The sequence below is a fragment of the Crocuta crocuta genome, unplaced genomic scaffold (genome assembly GCF_008692635.1).
Source record: "Crocuta crocuta isolate KB4526 unplaced genomic scaffold, BGI_CrCroc_1.0 scaffold145, whole genome shotgun sequence".
NCBI classification, from domain to species: domain Eukaryota; kingdom Metazoa; phylum Chordata; class Mammalia; order Carnivora; family Hyaenidae; genus Crocuta; species Crocuta crocuta.
Genome location: NW_027530857.1, coordinates 41,943 through 65,212, shown reverse-complemented (window position 1 = coordinate 65,212; position 23,270 = coordinate 41,943). Strand labels below are relative to the sequence as shown.

Below are 23,270 nucleotides of genomic sequence, written 5' to 3'. Positions count from 1 at the left end.
GTATGTTAAGTAGCCAAGTGTCCTCTAATCAAGTACCCATGACATCCAGTTCTTCTCCAAGTTCTTGGAGTTGAATCTCCGTAACACCCCTTGAGTCTGAATTCCCTTCTCACTCCCCACTGTCGCTTATCATCCCCGCCTAGGTTACTGTAATGGTTCTCAAGCTGCTCTCCAGGATCAATATTGCCCTTTCCCTTCCCACCACACAGACACACAACCTAACCTCCCCCTTCTGATCACGTCCCTGTTCCTCAGCAGACTCATCTATTGGGCTCCTCACGCCTTCAAGATAAAAGCCCCAGCCACGTGCCGTGGCACGCACAAGGCTGTTCACTGTGTGGCTTCCTTGTTTCTCCCATGCACACCTCATGCAGCTTCCTCAGTGCCCTATACTCAGCTGTGCTCTGTCATCTCAGCATCTCTTTTTTCCTGTCAGTGTCTACTCATACTTCAAAACTGACCTTCACCATCTCACCCGGTAGTCATTTTCTGGCCCCCACTGCCTCCAGAACACATGGTGTCCTAATGCCTTTCGTGCTGTATTAGAATGTTCTTTGCTTCCAGGAGACTATCACTCTGAACACAATCATTTCATCTCTGCTTTTTCAGTACCTAGACCAGTGCTGCTAAGTAAATGATAAATGAATGCATAATGAACAGCCCTGATCAAAAGAAATGATTTTTTTTCATCTTAGGTCAGTCTTTCCAGAAAGGCTAGAAAGATATGAGGTCACTAAATAATTCAACAAGAAGGTGGAAAGAACAAAAATCCATCTGCAATAGGACATATTACATGATTAAACACAGGCTGATAGGTCATCTCAGAACATAGAATGTTAAAGTGAGAACAGTTGTGTTTTAATGATGAACTAGAGAATGAAGCCTAGAGAAGTCAAACGATCGCTTCTAATGAACGATAGAGGGAAAACCTAAATTCCTCGTACAAGATTTCTTCCATGCTACTGCACTGCCTGTAATGGATGAGAAATCATGGCCCATTCCTACAAGATTACTGTTATTAAAACTGATCTTGAGGACTGGTTTCTTTATCATCCAATAATTTACAATAAATTTATAATTCTTTAATATCCAACAAATTGGTACAATGACACACGTACTGCCTGTCTGCACATGTGTGCCTTTTGTTCACAGAACACTCCCGGTAGGGATCATAAAGAGGCTCACTGTGAAGCAGACAGTACTGGTAGTTGCTCATTAAAACAATATTGCAGTTAGAGCTGAGTCACTGCATGTACTAAGGATAAAATAAGTTTTGTATATTATTACAGAATCTTATAAAGACAAAATTAAACTATAAGATCTTAACATTTAAAATACTAAAACTGTGCTTCCAATATGACAGAATGGGTAAATTATATATACATACATATATTGTTTTCCCAAGGGGCTATGAATGCCATAAGATGTGCGGCCTGACTATATCACAAGTATGACTCAAACATGTGAGCTTGAACTACCGTGGCTGAAGGTGTTAGGAGTAACTGTTTGCTTCTGCTGTTGTTGTGTTTTAATTTAAAAAAATCAATTACATTCAGTACTTTTACTTTTTGAGACTGGCTCTGTGAATTTTAACACATGTACCGATTTGTGCAATCACCGCTGCCATCAGTACACAGAGTGGTCTGATCACCCCTCGGAACTCTCTCCGTTTCAGTCAAACCCTCCCCAAGTCCATCCACTGGCCACCGCTGATCTGTTCTCCACCCCTAGAGTTTTGCCTTTTCCAGAACGCCATATCAATAGAATCATACAAGATGTCACCTTTTGAAGCTGACTGTCTTTACTTAGTATAATGCCTTTGAGATTCATCCATGTTGCTGTGTGTTATCAATCTTTACTTTGTAGTGTATTCTATGATGTAGAGATATCGTGGCTTCTTTAGCCACTCACCTGTGAATATTTAAGTTGACTTCGTAATCATGAATAGAGCTGCTATTAATATCTGTGTACAGTTTTTGTGTGAATAAAAGTTTCATTTCTTTAGGGCAAATATCCAGGAATGGAATTTCTGGGTCATATGATACATGCATGTTTAAAGAAAGAGCCAAACTGTTTTCCAGAAGGCTGTGCCATTTTGACTTCCTAACAGCCATCTGTGAAGGTCCTGTTGCTCTGCATCCTTAACATAACAGGTTATTGTCAATTTTGAAAACTTTGTTATCTCACTGTGGTTTTAATTTGTATTTCCTAATGGCTAATGATATAAGGACATCATTTCTTATGTTGATTTGCATCTATGTATCTTCTTTGATGCAGTATCCGTTCAAATGTTTTGCCCATGTATTACCATGTGTTACTGAGTTGTTTCCTGACATTGAGTTTTGAGAGTTCATTATAGATTTTGGACACAAGTTGTTAGTCAGATATTTGACTTGCAAATTTTTACTCATGATCTTTTGTGTGTCTTTCTATCCCCTTACCAGTGTCTTTCATAGAGAAAAAAATTAATTTTGATAAAGTCCAATATATTATTCTCCATGGATTGTGTTTTTGCTGTTATATATGAGAAGTCTTTGCCTAACCCAAAGTCATGAAGATTTTCTGTCTTTTCCTCTAAAAGTTTTATAGTTTTACATTTATATTTAGATCTATGATATACTTTGACCTGTTTCTTTGGTATACAATGTGGGGTCTTAATTGAGATTCATTTTTTGCGTACGAATTTCCAATTATTCTATTAATATTTATTGAAAACTATCTCTTTTCTGTTGAATTGTGTTTGCATCTTTGTCAAAAATCAATCGGTTATGTTTGTGTGGATCTATGTCTGGACTCTCTACTCTGCTCCACTGATCCACGTGCTTATCCCTTCATCAGTATCATGCTATCTTGTAGCTTTACAGCAAGTCTTAAAATTGGGTAGTANACTCTGCTCCACTGATCCACGTGCTTATCCCTTCATCAGTATCATGCTATCTTGATTACTGTAGCTTTACAGCAAGTCTTAAAATTGGGTAGTGTGACCTCTCCAAATTTATTCTTTTTCAAAATTGTTTTGGGCATTCTAGTTCCTTTGCTTTTCCTTATAAATTTTATAGTTAGGTTGTCTGCATGTACAAACAATCCTGTCAGGATTTTGATGGCTACTGTATTGAATGTACAGATTTATTTAGAGATAATTAAATATTGACTATAACACCACACTCTTAACCAATAAATCCGAAAGTTACAAGGTAAATGAGAAAATACTTAGTGATAAAGTGAAAATAAAAATACAACCTACAGTGGGGAGGGGCCAGGATGGCAGAACAGCATGGAAGTTTTTTTGTGTCTTGAGACACAACACTAAACTATCAACACTAAACTATCCTGCACACCAGTAAAGAAATCGAATTAATAATAAAAAATCTCCCAAAAACCAAGAGTCCAGGTCTAGATGGCTTTTCAGGGGAATTCTACCAAACATTTAAAGAAGAGTGAACTCCTATTCTTTTGAAGCTGTTCCAAAAAATAGAAATGGAAGGAAAACTTCCTAACTCTTTCTACAAAGCCAGCATTACCTTGATTCCAAAACCAGACAAAGACCCCACTAAAAAGGAGAACTATAGACCAATTTCCCTGATGAACATGGATGCAAAAATCCTCAACAAGATACTAGCTAATCAGATCCAACAATACATTAAAGAATTATTCACCATAACCAAGTGGGATTTATACCTGGGATACAGGGGTATTTCAATATTCGCAAAACAATCAATGTGATACATCACATCAATAAAAGAAAGGACAAGAACCACATGATCCTCTCAACAGATGCAGAGAAAGCACTTGACAAAATACAGCATCCTTTCTTGATAAAAACCCTCAAGAAAGTAGGGACAGAAGGATCACACCTCAAGATCATAAAAGCCATATATGAAAGACCCAATGCTAATATCATCCTCAAAGGGGAAAAACTGAGAGCTTGTCTTCTAAGGTCAGGAACAAGACAGGGATGTCCACTCTTGCCACTGTTATTCAACATAGTATTGGAAGGCTTAGCGTCAGCAATCAGACAACACAAAGAAATAAAAGGCATCCAAGTCGGCCAGGAGGAGGTCAAACTTTCACTATTTGCAGATGACATGATACTCTATATGGAAAACCCGAAAGATTATACAAAAAAACTGCTAGAACTGACACATGAATTCAGCAAAGTCACAGGATATAAAATCAACGCACAGAAATTGGTTGCATTCCTATACACCTATAATGAAGCAACAGAAAGAGAAATCAGGGAATTGATCCCATTTACAATAGCAACGAAAACCATAAAATACCTAGGAATAAATCTAACTGAAGAGGTGAAAAATCTATACACTGAAAACTATAGAAAGCTTTTGAAAGAAATTGAAGAAGACACACACAAAAAAATGGAAAAATATTCCATGCTCCTGGATAGGAAGAACAAATATTGTTAAAATATCATTACTACCCAAAGCAATCTACATATTCAATGTAATCTCTATCAAAATAATGCCAGCATTCTTCACAGAGCTAGAAGAAAAACAATCCTAAAATTTGTACGGAACCAGAAAAGACCCCAATTAGCCAAAGCACTCTTGAAAAATAAAACCAAAGCAGGAGGCATCACAATCCCAGACTTTAAGCTGTATTACAAAGGTGTAATCATTAAGACAGTATGGTACTGGCACAAAAACAGACACCCAGATCAATGGAACAGAACAGAGAACCCAGAAATGGATCCACAAATGTATGGCCAACTAATCTTGACAAAGCAGGAAAGAATATCCAATGGAATAAATACCGTCTCTTCAGCAAGTGGTGCTGGGAAAACTGGACAGCGACATGCAGAAAAATGAACCTGGACCACTTTCTTACACCAGACACAAAAATAAACCCAAAATGGATGAAAGACTTAAACGTAAGATAGGAAGCCATCAAAATCCTTGAGGAGAAAGCTGGTAAAAACCTCTCTGACCTTGGCCGCAGCAAATTCTTATTCAACACATCTCCAGAGGCAAGGAAAACAAAAGCAAAAATGAACTATTGAGACCTCATCAAAATAAAAAGTTTCTGCACAGGGAAGGAAACATTCAAAAAACTAAAAGGCAACTGATGGAATGGGAGAAGGTATCTGCAAACAACATATCAGATAAAGGGTTAGTATTCAAAATCTATAGAGAACTTATCAAACTCACCCAAAAAAACAAATAATCCAGTGAAGAAATGGGCCCAAGACATGAATAGACACTTCTCCAAAGAAGACATCCAGATGGCCAACTGACACATGAAAAAATGCTTAACATCACTCATCATCACAGAAATACAATTTGAAATCACCATGAGATACCACTTCAAACCTGTCAGAATTCCTAACATTAACAACTCAGGCAACAACAGATGTTGGTGAGGATGCGGAGAAAGAGGGTCTCTTTTGCGCTGCTGGTGGGAGTGTAAACTGATGCAGCTACTCTGGAAAACAGTATGGAGGCTCCTCAAAATATTAAAACTAGAACTACCCTATGACCCAGCAATTGCATTACTAGGCATTTATCCCAGAGATACAGGTGTGCTCTTTTGAAAGGACACATATACCTCAATGTTTATAGCAGCACTATCAACAATAGCCAAAGTATGGAAAGAGCCAAATGTCCATCAAGGGATGAATGGATAAAGAAGGTGTGGTATGTGTGTATATATACATACATATATATACATACGTATGTATAGACACATACATACACACACCATGGAGTATTACTTGGTAATCAGAAAGAATGAAATCTTGCCATTTGCAACTACATGGATAGAACTAGAGGGTATTATGCTAAGCGGAATTAGCCAGTCAGAGAAAGACAAATATCATATGACTTCACTCATATGAGGACTGTAAGACACAAAACCGATGAGCATAAGGGAAAGGAAGCAAAAATAATATAAAAACAGGAGAGGGACAAAAGATAAGAGACTCTTAAATATGGAAATCAAACAGAGGGTTACCGGAGGGGTTGTGGGAGGGGGGATGGGCTAAAAGGGTAAGGGGCTTTAAAGCATCTACTCCTGAAATCATCATTGCACTATAAGCTAACTAAATTGGATGTAAATTAAATAAATAATTTTTTAAATACAATATACAAAACCCATGAAATGTAGTAAAGGCCATGCCCAGAGGAAAACTTATAGCTCTAACATCTACATTAAAAAAGATCAGTAGAGAGAATCAATGGAACCAAAATTTGGTTCTTCGAAAAGATCAACAAAACTGACAAATCTTTATTAGACAAAGAAGAAAAGAAGACACAGATAATTGAAATCATAAAGAGGCGACATTACTACTGACCTTATAGAAATAGAAAGAACTATAACACTATGAACAACTGTACACAACAAATTAAATAACTTAGGTGAAATGGACAAATCCCTAGGAACACACAAATTGTTTAAGCCAACTCCAGAATAAAATAGAAAACATCATCATTCTCAAACTCTCCCCTAAACACTTCCTAATTCATTCTTGGAGGTCAGCATTTCCCTGATACCAAAGCCAGGTAGGTGAAGGGATTAAAACTTCATCTGTAAAATAAATAAGTCATGAAGCTGAGAAAGAAGTACAGCGTAGGTAATATAGTCAATAATATCATAATAATGTCGTATGGTGACAGATGGTAACTACACTTATCTTGGTGAGCACAGAGCGATGTATAGAATTATCAAATCACTATGTTGTACACCTGAAACTAATACAACATATGTCGACTTTTTAAAAATATAAAAATTTAAAAAGACGTTACAACAAAAGAAAATTACAGACCGATGTCCCTTATGAACACAGATGCAAAAATCCTCAACAAAATACCAGCAAACAATATCTAGCAGCATACTAAACTGATTAGACACCATGACCAGGTTGGATTTATCACAGAAATGCAAGGGTGGCTCAACATCAGGCAATCGGTAAGTGTATTTCACCACATTAATAGAATAAAGGGGGGAAAAAAGCACATCATCATCTCAACTGATGCAGAAAAAGGATTTTACAAAATCCAATACCCTTTCATGATAAAAACTCAAGAATAAAAGGAAACCTCCTCAACACGATAAATGGTATTTATGAAAAACCCATAGCTAACATCATGCTCAATGATGAAAGAATGAAAGCTTTCCTCCTACGATCAGGAATAAGAGAAGGATGCTTTTACGACTGCTATTAAAAATTGTACTGTAAGTTCTAGTCAAAGAAATTAGACAAGGAAAAGAAATAAAAGACATCTAACTGGAAAAAAAAGAAAGAAGTAAAACTTTCTCTATTTGCAAATGACATGACTCTACCTGTAGAAAACCAAAGAATACACAGGAAAGATAATAAAATGAATAAGAAAATTTAGTAAAGTTGCAAGGTATAAGGTCAACAAACAAAAATCACTTGTGTTTCTATAAACCAGCAAAGAACAACCAAAGAAAAGGAAATTAAGAAAACAATTCCACTTACAATAACACCCCAAAGAATAAAAGACCCGGGAGTAAAGCTAATCAAAGAGGTAAAATATTTGTACATTGAAAACTACAACACCACTGAAAGAAATTAAAGGAGAACTAAATAAATGACCTCCTATATTCACAGATTGGAAAATATATTATTTTTAAGATATCAACACTCCTCAAAACAATCAGCCTTTTTTGCAGAAATGGGATAGTTGACTGGAATGGAATTGATTCTCAAATTCATATGGAAATATACGGGGCCCTGAATAGCTGACACAATTTTGGAAAAGACAAAGTTGGAGGACTAACACTTTGCTACAAACTAGAATAATCAAAACAATGTGACACTGACTTAAAAATAGACATATGGACCAATATAATAGAATTAAGAGTCCAGAAATGAACTCAATACACCTATGGATAATTGATTTTTGACAAGGGTGCCAATATCATTCAACACAGAGAGAAATGTCTCCATTAAATGATACCAGGACGACTGGATTTCCATGGGCAAAAAAGATTAATTCAGACTCTTACCTCACACCATATACAAAAAATGACTCAAAATTAACAACCTAAATATAAAGGCTAAAAACCATCAAACTTTTCAAATAAAACATAAGAATAAATTTCTGTGACCTTGGATTTGGCAATGTATTCTTAGATATGACACCAAAAGCATAAGCAACTAGAGAAAAACATCAATAAACTTGATTTCATACAGATGAAAAACTTTTATACATCAAAGGTTATTATCAAGAAAAAATATAGTCTGTAGAGAGTGGAAGGAAATATCCGCAAATAACACACTTGATAAGGGATTAATATCTGTAGTATATTTAAACACTCCCACAATTCAATCAAGATAGCCCAATTTAAAAATGAGCAAAGGGGTGCCTGGGTGGTTCAGTTAGCTAAGCGTCTGACTTCAGCTCAGGTCATGATCTCATAGTTCACAAGCTTAAGACCTGCTCAAATATTGAATATTATTCAGCCATAAAAAGAATGAAATTTTCATACAATTGGAAGTTTAAAGCCATTATGCAAAGTGAAATAAACTAGAGAAAAAAAGACAAATGTTTTATAATTGTTCTTATAAGTAATATCTACAATAGGCAAATTCGTAGAGACAAAAATAGATTAGATATTATCAGAAACGGAGGGAGGGGAAGAGGGAGGGAAGGTTACTGCTTAATGGGTGGAATTTCTGTTTGGGATGAAACAATAAGTTTTGGAAATAAACAGTAGTCATGGCTGCATAACATTGTGAATATAATTAATGCCCCTGAATTGTACATTCAAAAATGCTTTAAATGGCAAATTTCATTATATATATTTTACCAGCACCCCCAAATTATACTGCATCATTACCAAGTAGGGTTTACACCAGGAATGAAATATTGGTTTAACATATGAAAACCAATAATTAATAGACTAGAATATAACCATCTCAGTAGACACAGGAAAAGCATTTGACGTGTCATTTAACATTTAAATATCCATTAAACTATATTTGTAGAGTGAATTCTGAAGTCCGTGCTTTGTGAAAATTTTCCTAAGTTAACACATGTTTAAGATAATGCAAAAGCCCTAATCAAAATAACATATTATCATATTGCGATGTTCTTTTTTTTTTTTTTTAATATTTTTATTTATTTCTAGGAGAGAGAGACAGCGTGAACAGGGGAGGGTCAGAGAGAGAGGGAGTCACAGACTGAAACAGGCTCCAGGCTCTGAGCTGGCAGCCAGCACAGAGCCCGACGCGGGGCTCGAACCCACGAACCGCGAGATCATGACCTAAGCGAAAGTCGGACGCTTAACCGACTAAGCCACCCAGGCGCCCCCATATTGCGATGTTCTTAATGCAAGATGATTCTATTGATGGATGAAATATCCCCAAAGGTAAGATGCTTAAAAATATTCCATTAGAGTTAATAATTAGGATTAGTGATTGGCACTATAGAAATGTACTCGTGGGCACCTGGGCGGCTCAGTCAGTTAAGTGTTGGACTCTTGGTGTCAGCTCAGGTCATGATCTCACAGTTTATGAGATGGAGGCCCATGCCCAGCTTTGCACTGACAGCACGGAGCCTGCTTGGCATTCTCTCTCTCCCTCTCTCTCCGTCCCTCCCTCCCTCCCTCCCTCCCTTCCTCTCTCCCTCCTTCCCTCTCTAAATAAATAAATAAATAAATAAGAAATGTACTTAATAATATTCTAAAATTTTGCCCTTGATCTTCCCATGTTTATTTCTCTACAACAGTAAGTTTAGCTAACATCCATATTCTCATATAGATACAAAAAATACAAGAAAAAAATTTTCTTTGTGATGAGAGCTTTTAGGATTTACTGTCTTAGGAACTCTCAAACATACTGTTCAGCAGTGTTAACTATAGTTGTTGTGTTATAGATTACATCCCCATCACTTACTTATAACTGGAAATTTGCACCTTTGACCATCTCTATGGCATTTTCCAACCCCAACCCCCTGCCTCTCTCTAGTAACTGCAAATCTGAAGTCTTCTTCTATGAGCTTGGTTTTTGGGGTTTTGGTGGGTTTTTCTTTTTTAGATTTGACATATAAGTGAGATAATATGGTATTTATCTTTTTCTGTCTGACATATTTCACTTAATGTAATGCCTTCAAGGTTCATCCAATGCTGTAAGAAATAGCAAGTTTTCCATCTTTTGTATGGCTGCAGAATATTCTATTGGTATTCCATAATGCCACATTTTCTTTATCCATTTAACCGCTGTTCGACCCTTAGGTTACTTCCTGTTTGGTTTGGGCTATCATAAATAACGCTGCAATGACATTGGAGGTGCATTTCTTTTCAAGGGCTTTCGTTGTCTTCAAATAAATACCCAGAAGTGGAATTGCTAGATCATATGGTCTTTCTACTTTCGACTTTTTGAGGAACCTCCATACTGTTTTCCATAGTGGCTGCATAAATTTACTTTCTATTAACAGTGCATAAGGTTCTTTCTCCATATCCTCTCCAACACTGGTTGTTTTTTGTTGTTCTGATAATAGTCATTCTGACAGGTGTGCAGTAATATTTCATTGTGATTTTGATTTGCATTTCCCTGATTATGAGTGATATTGAGCACGTTTTCATGTACCTGTTGGCCATCTGAATGTCTTCTTTGGAAAAATGTCTATTCAGGTCCATTACCCATTTTGAAATTGGATTATTTTCTGCTGTTGAGTTGTAGGAGCTGTTTATATATTTTGGGTATTAACCCCTTATGAAATATATGATTTGCAAATACTTTCTCCCGTTCCATAGTTTACCTTTTCATTTTGTTTAGTATTTTCTTTGCTGTGCAAAATCTTTTTAAATACAGTCACGTTTGTTTATTTTTCTTTTTGTTGCCCTGGCTTTTGATGTCAAAGCCAGAAACTCACCTCCGAGCACCATGTCAAGGAGGTTCCCGCCTATGTTTTCCTTTAGAAGTTGTATGGTTTCAGGTCTTACATGTAACTCTATAATATAATTTGAGTTAATTTTTGTAAATGGTGTGAGACAGGGGTCTAGTTTCATTCCTTTACATGTGACTATCCAATTTTACCAAGACCTTTTAATAAAGAGTGTTTTTTCTCCAGTGAATATTCTTAGCTCTCTTGTCAAATATTAGTTGACCATATATTCATGACTTTATTTCTGGGGTTTTGATTCTGTTCCACTGACCTCTGTCTGTTTTTAATGCCAATGACATACTGTTCTGATTACTATAGCTTTATAAAATAGCTTGAAATCAGGAAGTATGATGCCTCTCATTTTGTTCTTCTTTTTAAGGATTGCTTTAGATATCTGGGGTCTTTCGTGGTTCCATATAAATATTAGGACTATTTTTTCTACTTCTGTAAAAAATGCCTTTGGAATCTTGATAGGGATTACACTGGGTAGTATGGAGACTTTGACAATATTAATTCCTCCAATCCATGAATACAGATTAAATTTCCATTTATCTGTGTCTTCTTTAATTTCTTTCATCAATGTGCTGCATTTTCAGTGTAGAGATCTTTCACCTCCTTGCTTACATTTACTCCTAAATATTTTATTATTCTCAATGCTGTTGATGTTATTGTTTAATTTCTTTTTCAGACAATTTGTCATTACTATATAAAAAACCCTACTGATTTTATATGTTAATTTTGTATCCGGCAGCTTAACTGAATTTGTTAAACCCATTGAGTTTTTGATGACATTTCTTTCTTTGTATGATTAAAAACAATTTTTCTAATGCTCTATTTATTCTTGAGAGAGAGAGAGACAGAGCATGAGTGAGGGACGGGCAGAGCGAGAGAGGGCAGAATCCGAAGCAGACTCCAGGCTTTGAGCCGTCAGCACAGAGTCCGACATGGGGCTCGAACTCACAAGCTGTGAGATCACGACCTAAGCCAAAATCAGAAGCTCCACCGACTGAGCCACTCAGGTGCCCCTGTATGATTTTTATAGTTGCTGCTCTGGGGATTACAATTAACATACTTAACTTTCCAGTCTACTTAAAAATATTGTAACACTGCAGAATGTCAAAAACTTTCCACTACACAGGGCCCTTTATGCTAATAGTTGTCTTATGTTTCACACCTGCATATACTGAAAATCCCATCAGACCATATTATAATTCTTGCTTTCAACTGTTTACCTTTTTTAAAGAACTTAAGAAAAATTGTCTTAATACGTATACAGTTATTACCATTTATGTTGCTCTTGCCCTCATTCTTGAAATTCCAAGGTTCTCTTTAGTATCCTCTTCCTTGCATCTAAAGAACTTTCTTTAGCATTTTCTTTTAATGTTCATTCTTTTTTTTTTTTTTTTTTAGAGAGAGAGAGAGAGAGACTTAGTGTGTAAGCAGGAGAGGGGCAGAGAGAGAGGGGGACACAGAATCTGAAGCAGCTCCAGGCTCTGAGCTGTCAGCACAGAGCCCAGGGTGGGGTTTGAATCCAGGAACTGTGAGATCATGACCTGAGCTGAAGTTGGACGCCTACCCGACTGAGGCGCCCAGGCGCCCCTCTTTCGCATTTCTTTTAAAGTAGGTCTCCTGGTAATGAATTATCTTCATTTTGCATCAACTGAAAATGTCTTTATTTTACCTTCATTTCTGAAGAGTATTTTCATTGGATTTAGTCTGGGCTGACAGTTCTTTTCTTTAAACACTTTAAAAACGCTTTTCTACTACCTGCTGGTTTCTGTGGTTTATGATTAGAAACCCACAGTTACTTGAATGTTCCCCTATGTTTAATGCATTATTTTTCTCTCCCTGGATTTCTGTTTTTCCACAGATATAGACCATCCCCTTCCCTTCTGATCCAACTTAAGTCTGAGGGCAACTCTGTTCTTAACTTCTCAGGGAGGGACGCCTTTGTGGGTGCCATCAGAAAAATTCTTTCCTTCTCAAATTTAGGTAACAGACTAAGACACGTCAAATGTCCATTACCTTGTCTGGTTCCTCTTCTCTGGTCACACCTTAGACCATAAGATCAGCTCAAAGAATGTCATTTATCTGCTGCATTCAGACCACGAGCTTTGACATGAAACATGTTTATTTAAGCCAAATAAGGAAATGCTCTGTTCTTCCTCTTCCTTTTTAACTGAAGCTTCTACAATACTTCATCGTTGGCCTGGCTTTCATAACTTTCCACAGTATCATGTGGCAAATATTGCCACTGATGTGATACTGTTTACCTGAGTGACCACAACTAAGAGTATGTAAGCGATAGAATAACCTACTGTTTAAATCTTAGTAAACAGATTCTCTTGGACTTAGAAATGCTTTCTCTCTATATCTTTGAACTTATGTCCACCATTGTCTAAGACAGTGAGTTATGTGACATATGGCAAGTATTACCACAGTCCAGGTTCTCGGTCCTCGGGTATTTCCGTGTGGGGTGACAGCTGTGGATGGCAGCAGGGTCTTTTCTCCACTCCTTTTTCCATTACGTTAAGGAACAGTTAACCTTTAGCTGGTAGGTCCAGTGGTTGCAAAACTGTTGAAATAGTTCTGTGTCAGCTGGTTAAACTGCTTCTCTGAGACCCTGAGGGTGCCCTTTGCTACCCTGGGACCTCCTGGCTCTCTCTTTCAGTTCCATCAGTTAGAAGATTAAAGCTTGGGGAAGCAGAGCCTTCAGGACCGGATCCAGCACTAACTGATGTCTGTTCTGATTGCTATACTGGCTCTTAACTACATTGAGTCTTGGCGCCATTTAAGTGCAACCTTTGTGCTATGCCTACAATAGTAGGTACTGAGAGGTTTGTTTTTGTTATATTAACTGATGGCCACTTAGCTCTTTATCAAGATTGAGTGCGAGATAGAGTTATCTACTGATAACTCCATTTTCTTTAGAAAATTAAAGAATTTAGGCAAAGTCTAAGGGGAGTTTCTGAGAGCCATAATTTGCCAGCAGTCATTGGAGATGCTCATTCCCTTCGTTCTGTATCAGTTTCACTCAACACAGACAACCTTTCCGTGGTTCACTAAGTCCTTCATCTGCTGTCTGTCTCCATTAACTCAACTCAACTCTACTTTATTCTCCATCTCCGAGTTAAAGATACATCAATGGGGTTAATAGATGAGCATGTCTCCTATGTGACCAAAGCCTCCTAACTTTCATTCCTACTTTAGGGCTGTTTCTTATGATAAGATTGTTTCTGACATACATATTTTTAAAAGGTGTGTATGTTTATACATGAACACATTCTTTGAATTTATAGCTAGGGATATCTAGAAATTCCAAAGTATTTCTTGTAAGGTCTGTGCTCCTTCAAAGTAAGAAGTTCTTAGGAAAAAAAGTATATCTGGATTTTTTTTTAAGTTTAAAAATGTAACTGATGTAGCTGCTTAGTAGGGAAGCACAGTAACAGTTTGAGTACATGGAACTTTCTTAGAGAAAATACAATTGAGGACTAGAAAAACAAACAGTATTTCTCTAGCCACATTATTTATAGTACTTCTCAGTTAGACACATCTCTATCAGAGTACATCTCAATTCAAACACTAAATTTTCATTAAGAAAGTTGATCAGCACTTAAATTGCATAATACTTACAGTTGAAAGAGTAGATTCACTTGTTCAAGTTATTTCAAACATACTTAAAAGATTTTCAGTAAATGAATCAAGTACCAAAAATATATTTTTATATAATGTTCACATGTACATTGATAAAACTGGTTCATTTTTCTTAGGAAGACTGATTTGACTTTGAAGCAAAATGGATTAGTTTTAAAACTACATCTGTCCAAGTTTAGTAAATTCAATAACTCTTGGGTAAACTCATTAGTTTGAACACTGAATTCAAAGGGGTATTGCATAAATTGAAAAGCAATGGCAAATTATAAATATTAACAAAGCATTGTTCAAATTTGGTTTGTAATTTTTGCATTCAGTTTATATAATACTGCCAATTACAAATAACATCTTCTGCATATTGATTCATGTTCCAAAATGGGTAAAATCATTGTTGATTCGTATTAGAAAAAGATTCAATTTCAATATAACTTTCATCCTGTATAACTAAGTCACAAGTATGTGCTTCCTTTCCCTGGAGCTTTAAATTTAGCTTGCTCATGTGCAGGACAACATCAGAGAAATGTTAGTCACAATGCCAGATTTTGTCTATGACTCCTGAATGTCTGGCAAGCATTATTTTTGTTTCAGGAAGTTTGCTTTTTTTTTTTTTAAGTAGGCTTCATGCTCAATGGGAGGCTAAAACTCATGACCCTGCGATTGAGAGTCACTGCTTTACCAACTGTGCCAGCCCGGTGCCTCAAGTTTCAGGAAATCTTTGAATTGGACTTGACAATACAAATCTTCCATGACTCAACCAACAAGCATTTGCAAAGAGCACAAGACCATTAAGTTCATTGTTTTCTCTTTTCTTTTAGCAGCTTCATCAACTGGTGAGGGTTCCAAGCATTTGTATGTATACAGTCCACACTTCAACAACGCATCCAGGGTACTTCTGCTAGTGGCCGCTTCATAAAACTTAGAGAAATGTTTTCCAGATGTACCATTCAATAGGAAGAAGAAAGGAAACACCAACTCCTTGTTTTAAAAATCCCTGTATGTCTGGGTGTTTTAAAAATCTAACATAGCTGAAGAACACCTACCATGATAAAAAGTAAGTTTTTCATATTTGGGGGAAATTATTATTCTTTGTCAAATATAGAAGATTCAAAAGTACTTATTCTCCAGATTCAAAATTTTGGGGGGCTGTGAATTGACAGGTTTGGTTTTTTTTTTTTAATTTGAAAATCCCTTGAAACTATTTGCCCAGTGTCATTTACTAAACCACTGTTGCTTTGAAATGTCTCCCACAGCATATACTAAACCCACAGACGGATCTGAGTTCATTTCTGTACTTTGCATTCTGACTTATTGGCTGTTTATGCAATAGTTCCTTTGGGTTTTAGTAAAACACAGAATTTAATGTGTTTTACTCCCTGGTAGAGTAGTTTCTTCCGATAGCTCTTTTTAATCAGAGTCTTACTAAATATTCTTGGCTTCCCTCCCTCCCCAGATTAATTTCAGAATCAGCTTGACTACTTTCAAAAACACTTACTAAGTATCTTGGAATCACACTAACCTTATAAATTATTATGAACGATACCATTTTGTTATTTGGTCCCCAAACATAGTATAGATTTTCTTCTGTGTCATTCAGTGGCATTGAAAGCTTTCTTTATATTAAGACTCGCACGCCTCCAGTTAAATTTATCCCCAGTTTGTTCCTCCTTTTTGGTTGCTATTGAAAATAGAGCCTTTTCTGTAATTACAACTCCCAAGTAGTAGTTGTTTTAATTGTTTGGAATAGTTTTTCAGTTGACTTTCTTTCTTTATTTTCTAGATATACCATCCTATCAGCATCATACGTGATAGTCTTGCCGCCTTTATTATGCTAGATGTCTACTTCACTGATGTTGTCTTATTGGATTCTTTAAAGTATTTCTGACTTCAGATGTTCTAGTGCCCCTCCATGGCTGACTCCCCCAACTCCACACACGCACACGATTATATATTAAATACAGTAAGGAAACAGTCATCCACTGTTCAATTTTAGAGGATTTTTTTGTCAAAATGAGAGTTAAACTTTGGAGTGTCCTTGGAGGTCATGTGATCTTTCATCTTAGATTAACAAATACACTGAAATGTTAATCAATTCTCACTGAAATACACTTGCATTCATGCATTGAACACCACTTCTTCTTGATATGTTATTAACTTAATGTGACAAATTTCATTAATTCTTTGTTGGCTATTGAGAGGAAACTTCTTGCCAGATTCCCTACATTTATTGAAAATGTCTCCATACAGTCCACGTTATTCAAAAAAAAATTTTATGCAGTACTTTTTTCTTCTCTGTTGGTACCGATTGCTATGTAACGTGAAATATGCAACAGACCTCGTCTTCCTTTTGTCTTTCCTGTTCCCAGCATAGGACTAGCCCTTCCATCTGTACAAAATTCTGCATCATTAGATGCCTATATTTTAATGTAAAAACGTGTCTGTATTTCCCTTAAGCTAAAAATTTAAGTTAAATAGATTTTAGCATGATAAATAGTTTAATCTAATTTCCAAGTACAATGAACACAAGTATCACTGTGAAATGAGCTATCTACGGTAAATATTCAACGAATATTCAACGAATTACAACATTGTATCAGCACATAGGAAAACTAATTCAAACCCAATCAATCCATCGACGCCAACTTCAGTAATCCTCAGCAGCACTGTAACCACTTTTCAACATGTGGCAGGGAGTTACCGAATTGGACAACCCAGCCCTAGCAGCTCCAATCAATGTCTCGAAGGACACTAATAATCTTGCAAATGTTTAGCTGAACTTTAGTAATTCATAGGAAATTTTGGATGCTTCCTTCTTATCAAAGCGTCTATGTTTTGAGAGAAAAGAAAAAGCTTTCACCGAGCTGAGGCATTTGGCAGTAGTAAAGTCTCCAAGAAGGACAAGCCAATCTAAAGACAGTAGTTAAGATGCACTCACAACAATGCTCCTTAAATCTGAGATTCCCCTGGGATAGATATTCTTATTTGGGAGGAAGTTTATTAAAAGTCAGCTGCTAACGCTTTCAAAGATTACCCAGTATCAAAGTGACCGCAACAAGTGCATTTTGTGCAAAACCCAGTACTGAAATGAATGACCGTCATTCATTTCACCATTAAACTGAAGATCCAACATTTAAATAGCATTCTCAAAGAAAATTCACAGACCTCCAAAAACACAGCCAAAAAAACAGACCAAAAGTTATATTGTTGCAAACCATTTGGGATACCCCAGAGGGAGATGGAGACTTAAATGTGACAGTAGCAGATACTCTACTCGGGGCTGCGGTGTGGTGGAGAGGAGAGAGCTCTGGCGCTGGACACACCAGAGTTCACTTCTCAACTCCAGTGCTCCCAACAGAGTGGCTGTGCAAGTCCCCACACCTCTCCGAGTTGGATTCCCTATCGCAAAAAAGGCACAAGAGTACCTACCCCACAGTGTCCTGAGAAGATGGACTCGAATGGCTTGGCTAAAAGTCCTAGTTTAGTTCCGGGCATGTAGTGAGCCCATAGCGATTGCCTTTACCCTTCCCAGGATCCTTTCAGAGAAAATCTATCTGAATGAATTCTAGCTGCCAGGCACGCACGGCTTTTATTCATGCTCTGTGTCCTCAGGCAGCCTATGAAGCAAGTTCGAGACTCCTTCTAATTACTCATTCTTATTCCATATTGATTCACACCCAAACACCTCATCCAGCATACATTAACTTAGGCATAAAAATGTGGTACCAAACGTCCAGCCATACTTGTCTGATGGGTGGGATTCCACAAAATACCCAGCAAAGGGGCAATAAATTCGGGGTTGTAGGTCCTTCACCAGCTGGGCCTTGTAGTTCAAGAGCTTCTTCCTTTCTGTCTTAATGAACTGGGCTTTCCATTCCTCTGCAATGACACGGTTTGGGTTAGAATCTCCTCCGTTCAGAAATCACAGAAAATCAGACGTTCTAGTAGAGTGGAACTGGAGATTATTTCTGCAGATAAAACTCATAGACCAACACGGAATAGAACAAAGCTCTGCATCATGAGTGAAAAGCGCTCCCTGCCCGCTACCCTCCTCCCTGCCCCCCAGCTTTACTTTGCAAATTTCAGTTCGTTACTGGGAAAATGTTACCAGACCAGCCAAAGACACTGAATTCTCTCCTGGTTAATGGCAATTCACTGGGCCCCTAGCTGAACACAAAGGGCAGCATGCACGGTTGTCCTCTGTGTGCACGCACATTTTAAGGGCGCCGAAATTCTTGTATTCATTAGCCCTTTTCTAACGTGGACGTGACTGCGTTATTTTGGTGGATTATAAGGCAAAGCGTGTCCCTCGTGCTCTGGCAGATGCACAGTGGTTGACAGCATGGCGCTGGAGTCAGTTAAGACTGAGGATGAAAACGCAGCTCCAATCGGTGCATTAAGTCTATTCCCTCCTTCGTGGGTAGGTCATCACTCCCACCTCACAGGTGGTTCCTTTGTTCACTTGCTCACTCATCCGTCCAGTCAATTTTTTAAATGTGTACCTACTGTGTGCCAGACATAGTTCTAGGTGCTGAGAGTCCAGGGGTGAAAAGAGAAAGCGGGTCCCTGCTCTCACGGACTATTTATTTATTCTAGTGAGAGAAGCAAATAGTGCACAAGGAAATGAATAAGGCCATTTCAAAGAGCGATGACCTAAGGAAGAAAGTAAGCCAGGGAAAGGGGCAGAGTGGCTGGGGTGCAGAGGGGGAGGGGGGCACTGTCAGACATGGAAGAAGGTGCTCACTACGTGCTCAGGGGCAAGAGAACTCCTGGGGGGTTGAACAGTAAATCCAAAGGCCCAGGGCAGGAGGGCACGTGGTGTGCTGGGACCGGGGACCAGACAGCAGGCCAGTGCGGACTGATCTGTGACAAGCAACGGGACACAGGCAGTAAAGGAACCTGGAGAATTGGGCAGGGCCCGGGGCTTGGAGGGCTCCACTTCACGAGGCTCTTCCTACTGCTATTGCTATGGAATTTGATAAATGCAGACGAGGACACAGAACAATTAGTTACGCAGAGCCTAGGCATACCAATGCCCGTGTGCTCCAGACCTTTTTAAAGAAATGCGTGCATGTATTCTTTCACTTACACATACACACACTCTCACGGAAATGGGGTCATTCTAGCTAGCCTTTAATGGGTATGTTTTGCCTCCCCAGTTAACGCCCCAAGAACAGGCACCTCCCTCTCTCATGTGGTTTTGCACCCTGGTGGGCAGTGGACACAGACCTACAGAAGAAAGGAAGGAACCGAACAGAAGCTTTCTTCAGACTGCAAGTAATATTTCTGCCATGTTGTTAGAGATCATGTACCAAACGTATTAATTTACTCCGTAGACACATACTGAGCACTGACAGTGTCAGCACTGAGGATGCCACTTACACTTTTCTCCCATCCCAATCCAGCACCACCCCTAGACTCAGAGCAGAAGAGGCCCTGCCTTGGACCCTACACTTTTCTCCCCCCAGATCTGAGACGGAGTTGATATACAACATTGTAGAAGTTTAAGGCATGCAGTGTGATGATCAATTGAAAAATGATGATCAACTGCAAAACGATGATCACAAAAAGGTTAGTTAACACCTTCATCACCTCACACAATCACCATTTTGTGTGTTTGGTGAAACCATTTGGGACCTATTCTCCCAGCGACTTTCAAGCATATGAAACAATACTGTTACTTATACTCACCACGCTGCACACTACATCCTCAGAATTCACTCCTCTTATAATTGGAAGTTTGGGCCTTTGACCGATATCTCCCCAGGTCCCCTACTCCACTCCCCCCTTAACATCACCTGTAGTGACTGTGCCCCTCCCTTGTATGAGCGTTCCCCGGGGCCCAGGGGACACGCCTACGTCAAGCTGCACACACTCAATTCTGAATCACCTTCCAAGAGCATTTAAGCTTGGATTACCAATGTTGGACCTTTCCTGCTCTGCCTATGGTCTACACCATAAATCAAAATGACCCAAACGACTTTGTTCTTGACTATTCCTGAGATTGTACCCTAATTGCCTTAATGTTTCTTTCACGCTCCATCACCATATTTTGAGCTGGGAACATCAGTTCATCTATCTGTGGTTTGCGAATCTTGTTTCCCAGTAAGACTGCAAACTTCCTGTGGGGAGGTACTGTATCTTAATTATCTTTGTTTTTATTCTCACAGCATTTAGCAAAGTGCCACACCTCTCTTTGGCATTGCTCTGATATAAAATATTACCGGTAAATTTTCCACCACTGAAAGTCATTGGAAAGCCTGACGCTCCTCCAGCAAAATCACTCATCATTAGAGCAACCTTCTCAGGCAGCCTTCCCCCATTGGGCCTGGTGCAGTCCACTGTATTAAGTATCTTATGACCTGTGGAAAAACAAAGCGGGATGGATATTCGGGGTGAAATCTTGCACATCATACAGTTTGAATTCCCAAGCCAACAAAGTCTCCCATGCATGCCTATTTCATGAGACTCGTTTGATTAGAGGAGGATTACTTATGTCCAAGGAAAAAGATGAGGAAGAGGTTTGGACCTAAAATCTTCACTAGCATTTTTAGCATTTTTTTGAATTTTCAAGTGAATAAATTGATCCTTTTTTATTTTATTTGGTAGGTTCTGGATGTCCCATGAAGCCAATTAGCTTGATTTCACTCCAGTGTCACAGACAGACTATTTCCTCAGTCAATTGTCTCCAGATGCTGAGCCCAAAGAATGCAGAGGAAGAGTGATTGGAATCTCTCAACCTTCCATAAGTTCTATTCAGTGATGGTTGGGGCAGTAAAGCCATCTTCCCACATGAAAGGCAGAAGTACGTGATTGTATTACCTGATAGTATTTCAACAGATAAAAAGACATTTATCAGAATGGCTGAAATAAAAAACACAAGAGGGGCGCCTGGCTGCTTCAGTTGGAGGAGCATGTGACTCATGATCTTGGGGCTGTGAGTTCGAGCCCCATGTCAAGTGTAGAGATTATAAACTTATAGAAGTTTATATAAATGAATAAACTTCTAAAAAACCCACAAGAAACCGTGAGTGTTGGTGAGGATGTAGAGAAAGGGGAACCCTCTTGTGCTGTTGGTGGGCAAGCAAACTGGTGCAGCTACTGTGGAAAACAGTACAAAAGCTCCTTAAAAAGTTAAAAATATAATTATTCTATGATCCAGTGATACTATTACTGGGTATGCACCCCCAAAATAGAAAAACACTAAGTCAAAGGGATACATGCACCTCTATGTTTATCGCAGCATTATCTATAATAGCCAAACTATGGAAGCAGCTCAAATGTCCATCGACTGATGAATGCATAAAGAAGATGTGGTATCTATATACAGTGGAATATTATTCAGCCATAAAAAAATAATGAAATCTTGCCATTTGCAATGACGTGGATGGAGCTAGAGAGCATAGCGCTAAACAAAAGAAGTCAATCAGAGAAAGACAAATACCACGATTTTACTCCTCTGTGGAATTTAAGAAACAAAACAAATGAGCAAAGGAAAGAAGAGAGAGAGACAAACCAGGAAACAGACTCTTAACTCTAAAGAACAAACCCGATGGTTGCCAGAGGGGAGGTGGGTTGGGGGATGGGTGAAATAGGCGATGCAGATTAAGGAGCGTGCTTGTGATGAGTGTCGGGTGATGTATGGAGGTGCTGAATCACTAAATTCGGCACCTGAAGTTAATATAACACTGTACGTTAACTGCACTGGAATTAAAATCTTAAAAAGTAAGACATTTATTCAACAAAGGCAGTTTAAAGAAATTACTACACGCAAAATACAGAATATCTGTCACCTTATGAAAAAGCTTTGCAGTTCTCACTACATAGACAACATTACCATTAATATGTCCTTTGGAAAGACTATCTGAATGATAGCACCTTGTTCTAAGGCAAGGACAGAATATATTATATTCCGGGGGAAATGAAGATGGAAGAAGATGGTCATCACTCTTCTGTCCAGGAGCATTTTTCTCTTTCGGTATTGATGGAGGCAAGAAAGTACCTTTATACTCCACAATAATACAAGTGTCCATCTCAGGATGAACGCCATCCATCAAGATCATGAATCGAAGATTTTTGTCTACCTGGAAAGTAACAATAAAAGCAACAACTGTGTATGTCAGTTTGGCTTTTAATTAAGTATCCGAGAAAGTTGTCAACTCTTCTGGAAAGAAATCTCCTTCATTCAAAACTAAATGTATTATCCTGTACTATGGAGTTACACCATTGGTAAATGAGGAGAAAAATCTCTTAGCTTAAATACGGATGGTATTTACAGAATGCTACACACAGAAACAAATCGGCTATTATTTCTTTAATCTTCAAGGGACTTCCTTACCTAAAAGTCAACCCGGAAAGCATAACTGGAAAGTGTAGAAAAACACAGATATCTGACCTGCTGCCATATTCCAAATGGCACTACATTGATATTGGTCAGCTGGACACCGCTCTGGTTCAGATTCCAAAACACAGGTCTCTCCGTGTTTCCAACATAAATGGGAATATCTGGTCTTCTCCTAGCCAGCTCCTTCAGTGTGGGGTAACTAGGATCAGAAGGACGGAAAGGTTGAAAGGTGACAGAATAGGACCACCTAGTAGAAGAGACAGTTTGCTCCTTATACCCACATGCTGATCAAGAAGAAACGGAGGGGCGCCTGGGTGGCTCAGTCGGTTCAGCTTCTGACTTCGGCTCAGGTCATGATCTCCCGGTCTGTGGGTTTGAGCCCCGCGTCGGGCTCTGTGCTGACAGCTCGGAGC

General features: G+C 38.3%; 1 protein-coding gene across 1 annotated transcript in view; it reads right to left on the bottom strand.

Annotated features, from left to right (window-relative positions):
* LOC144235946 (cytidine monophosphate-N-acetylneuraminic acid hydroxylase) overlaps positions 1–23,270 on the bottom strand; it is a 69,688-nt gene that overhangs the window by 18,989 nt on the left and 27,429 nt on the right. The window contains exons 6-9 of the mRNA XM_077769555.1: positions 22,909–23,056; positions 22,516–22,597; positions 20,738–20,875; positions 18,257–18,392 (exon numbers count right to left, since the gene is read on the bottom strand). Coding sequence (XP_077625681.1) covers positions 18,257–18,392; positions 20,738–20,875; positions 22,516–22,597; positions 22,909–23,056 — 504 coding nt within the window. The remainder of the gene's footprint in view (positions 1–18,256; positions 18,393–20,737; positions 20,876–22,515; positions 22,598–22,908; positions 23,057–23,270) is intronic.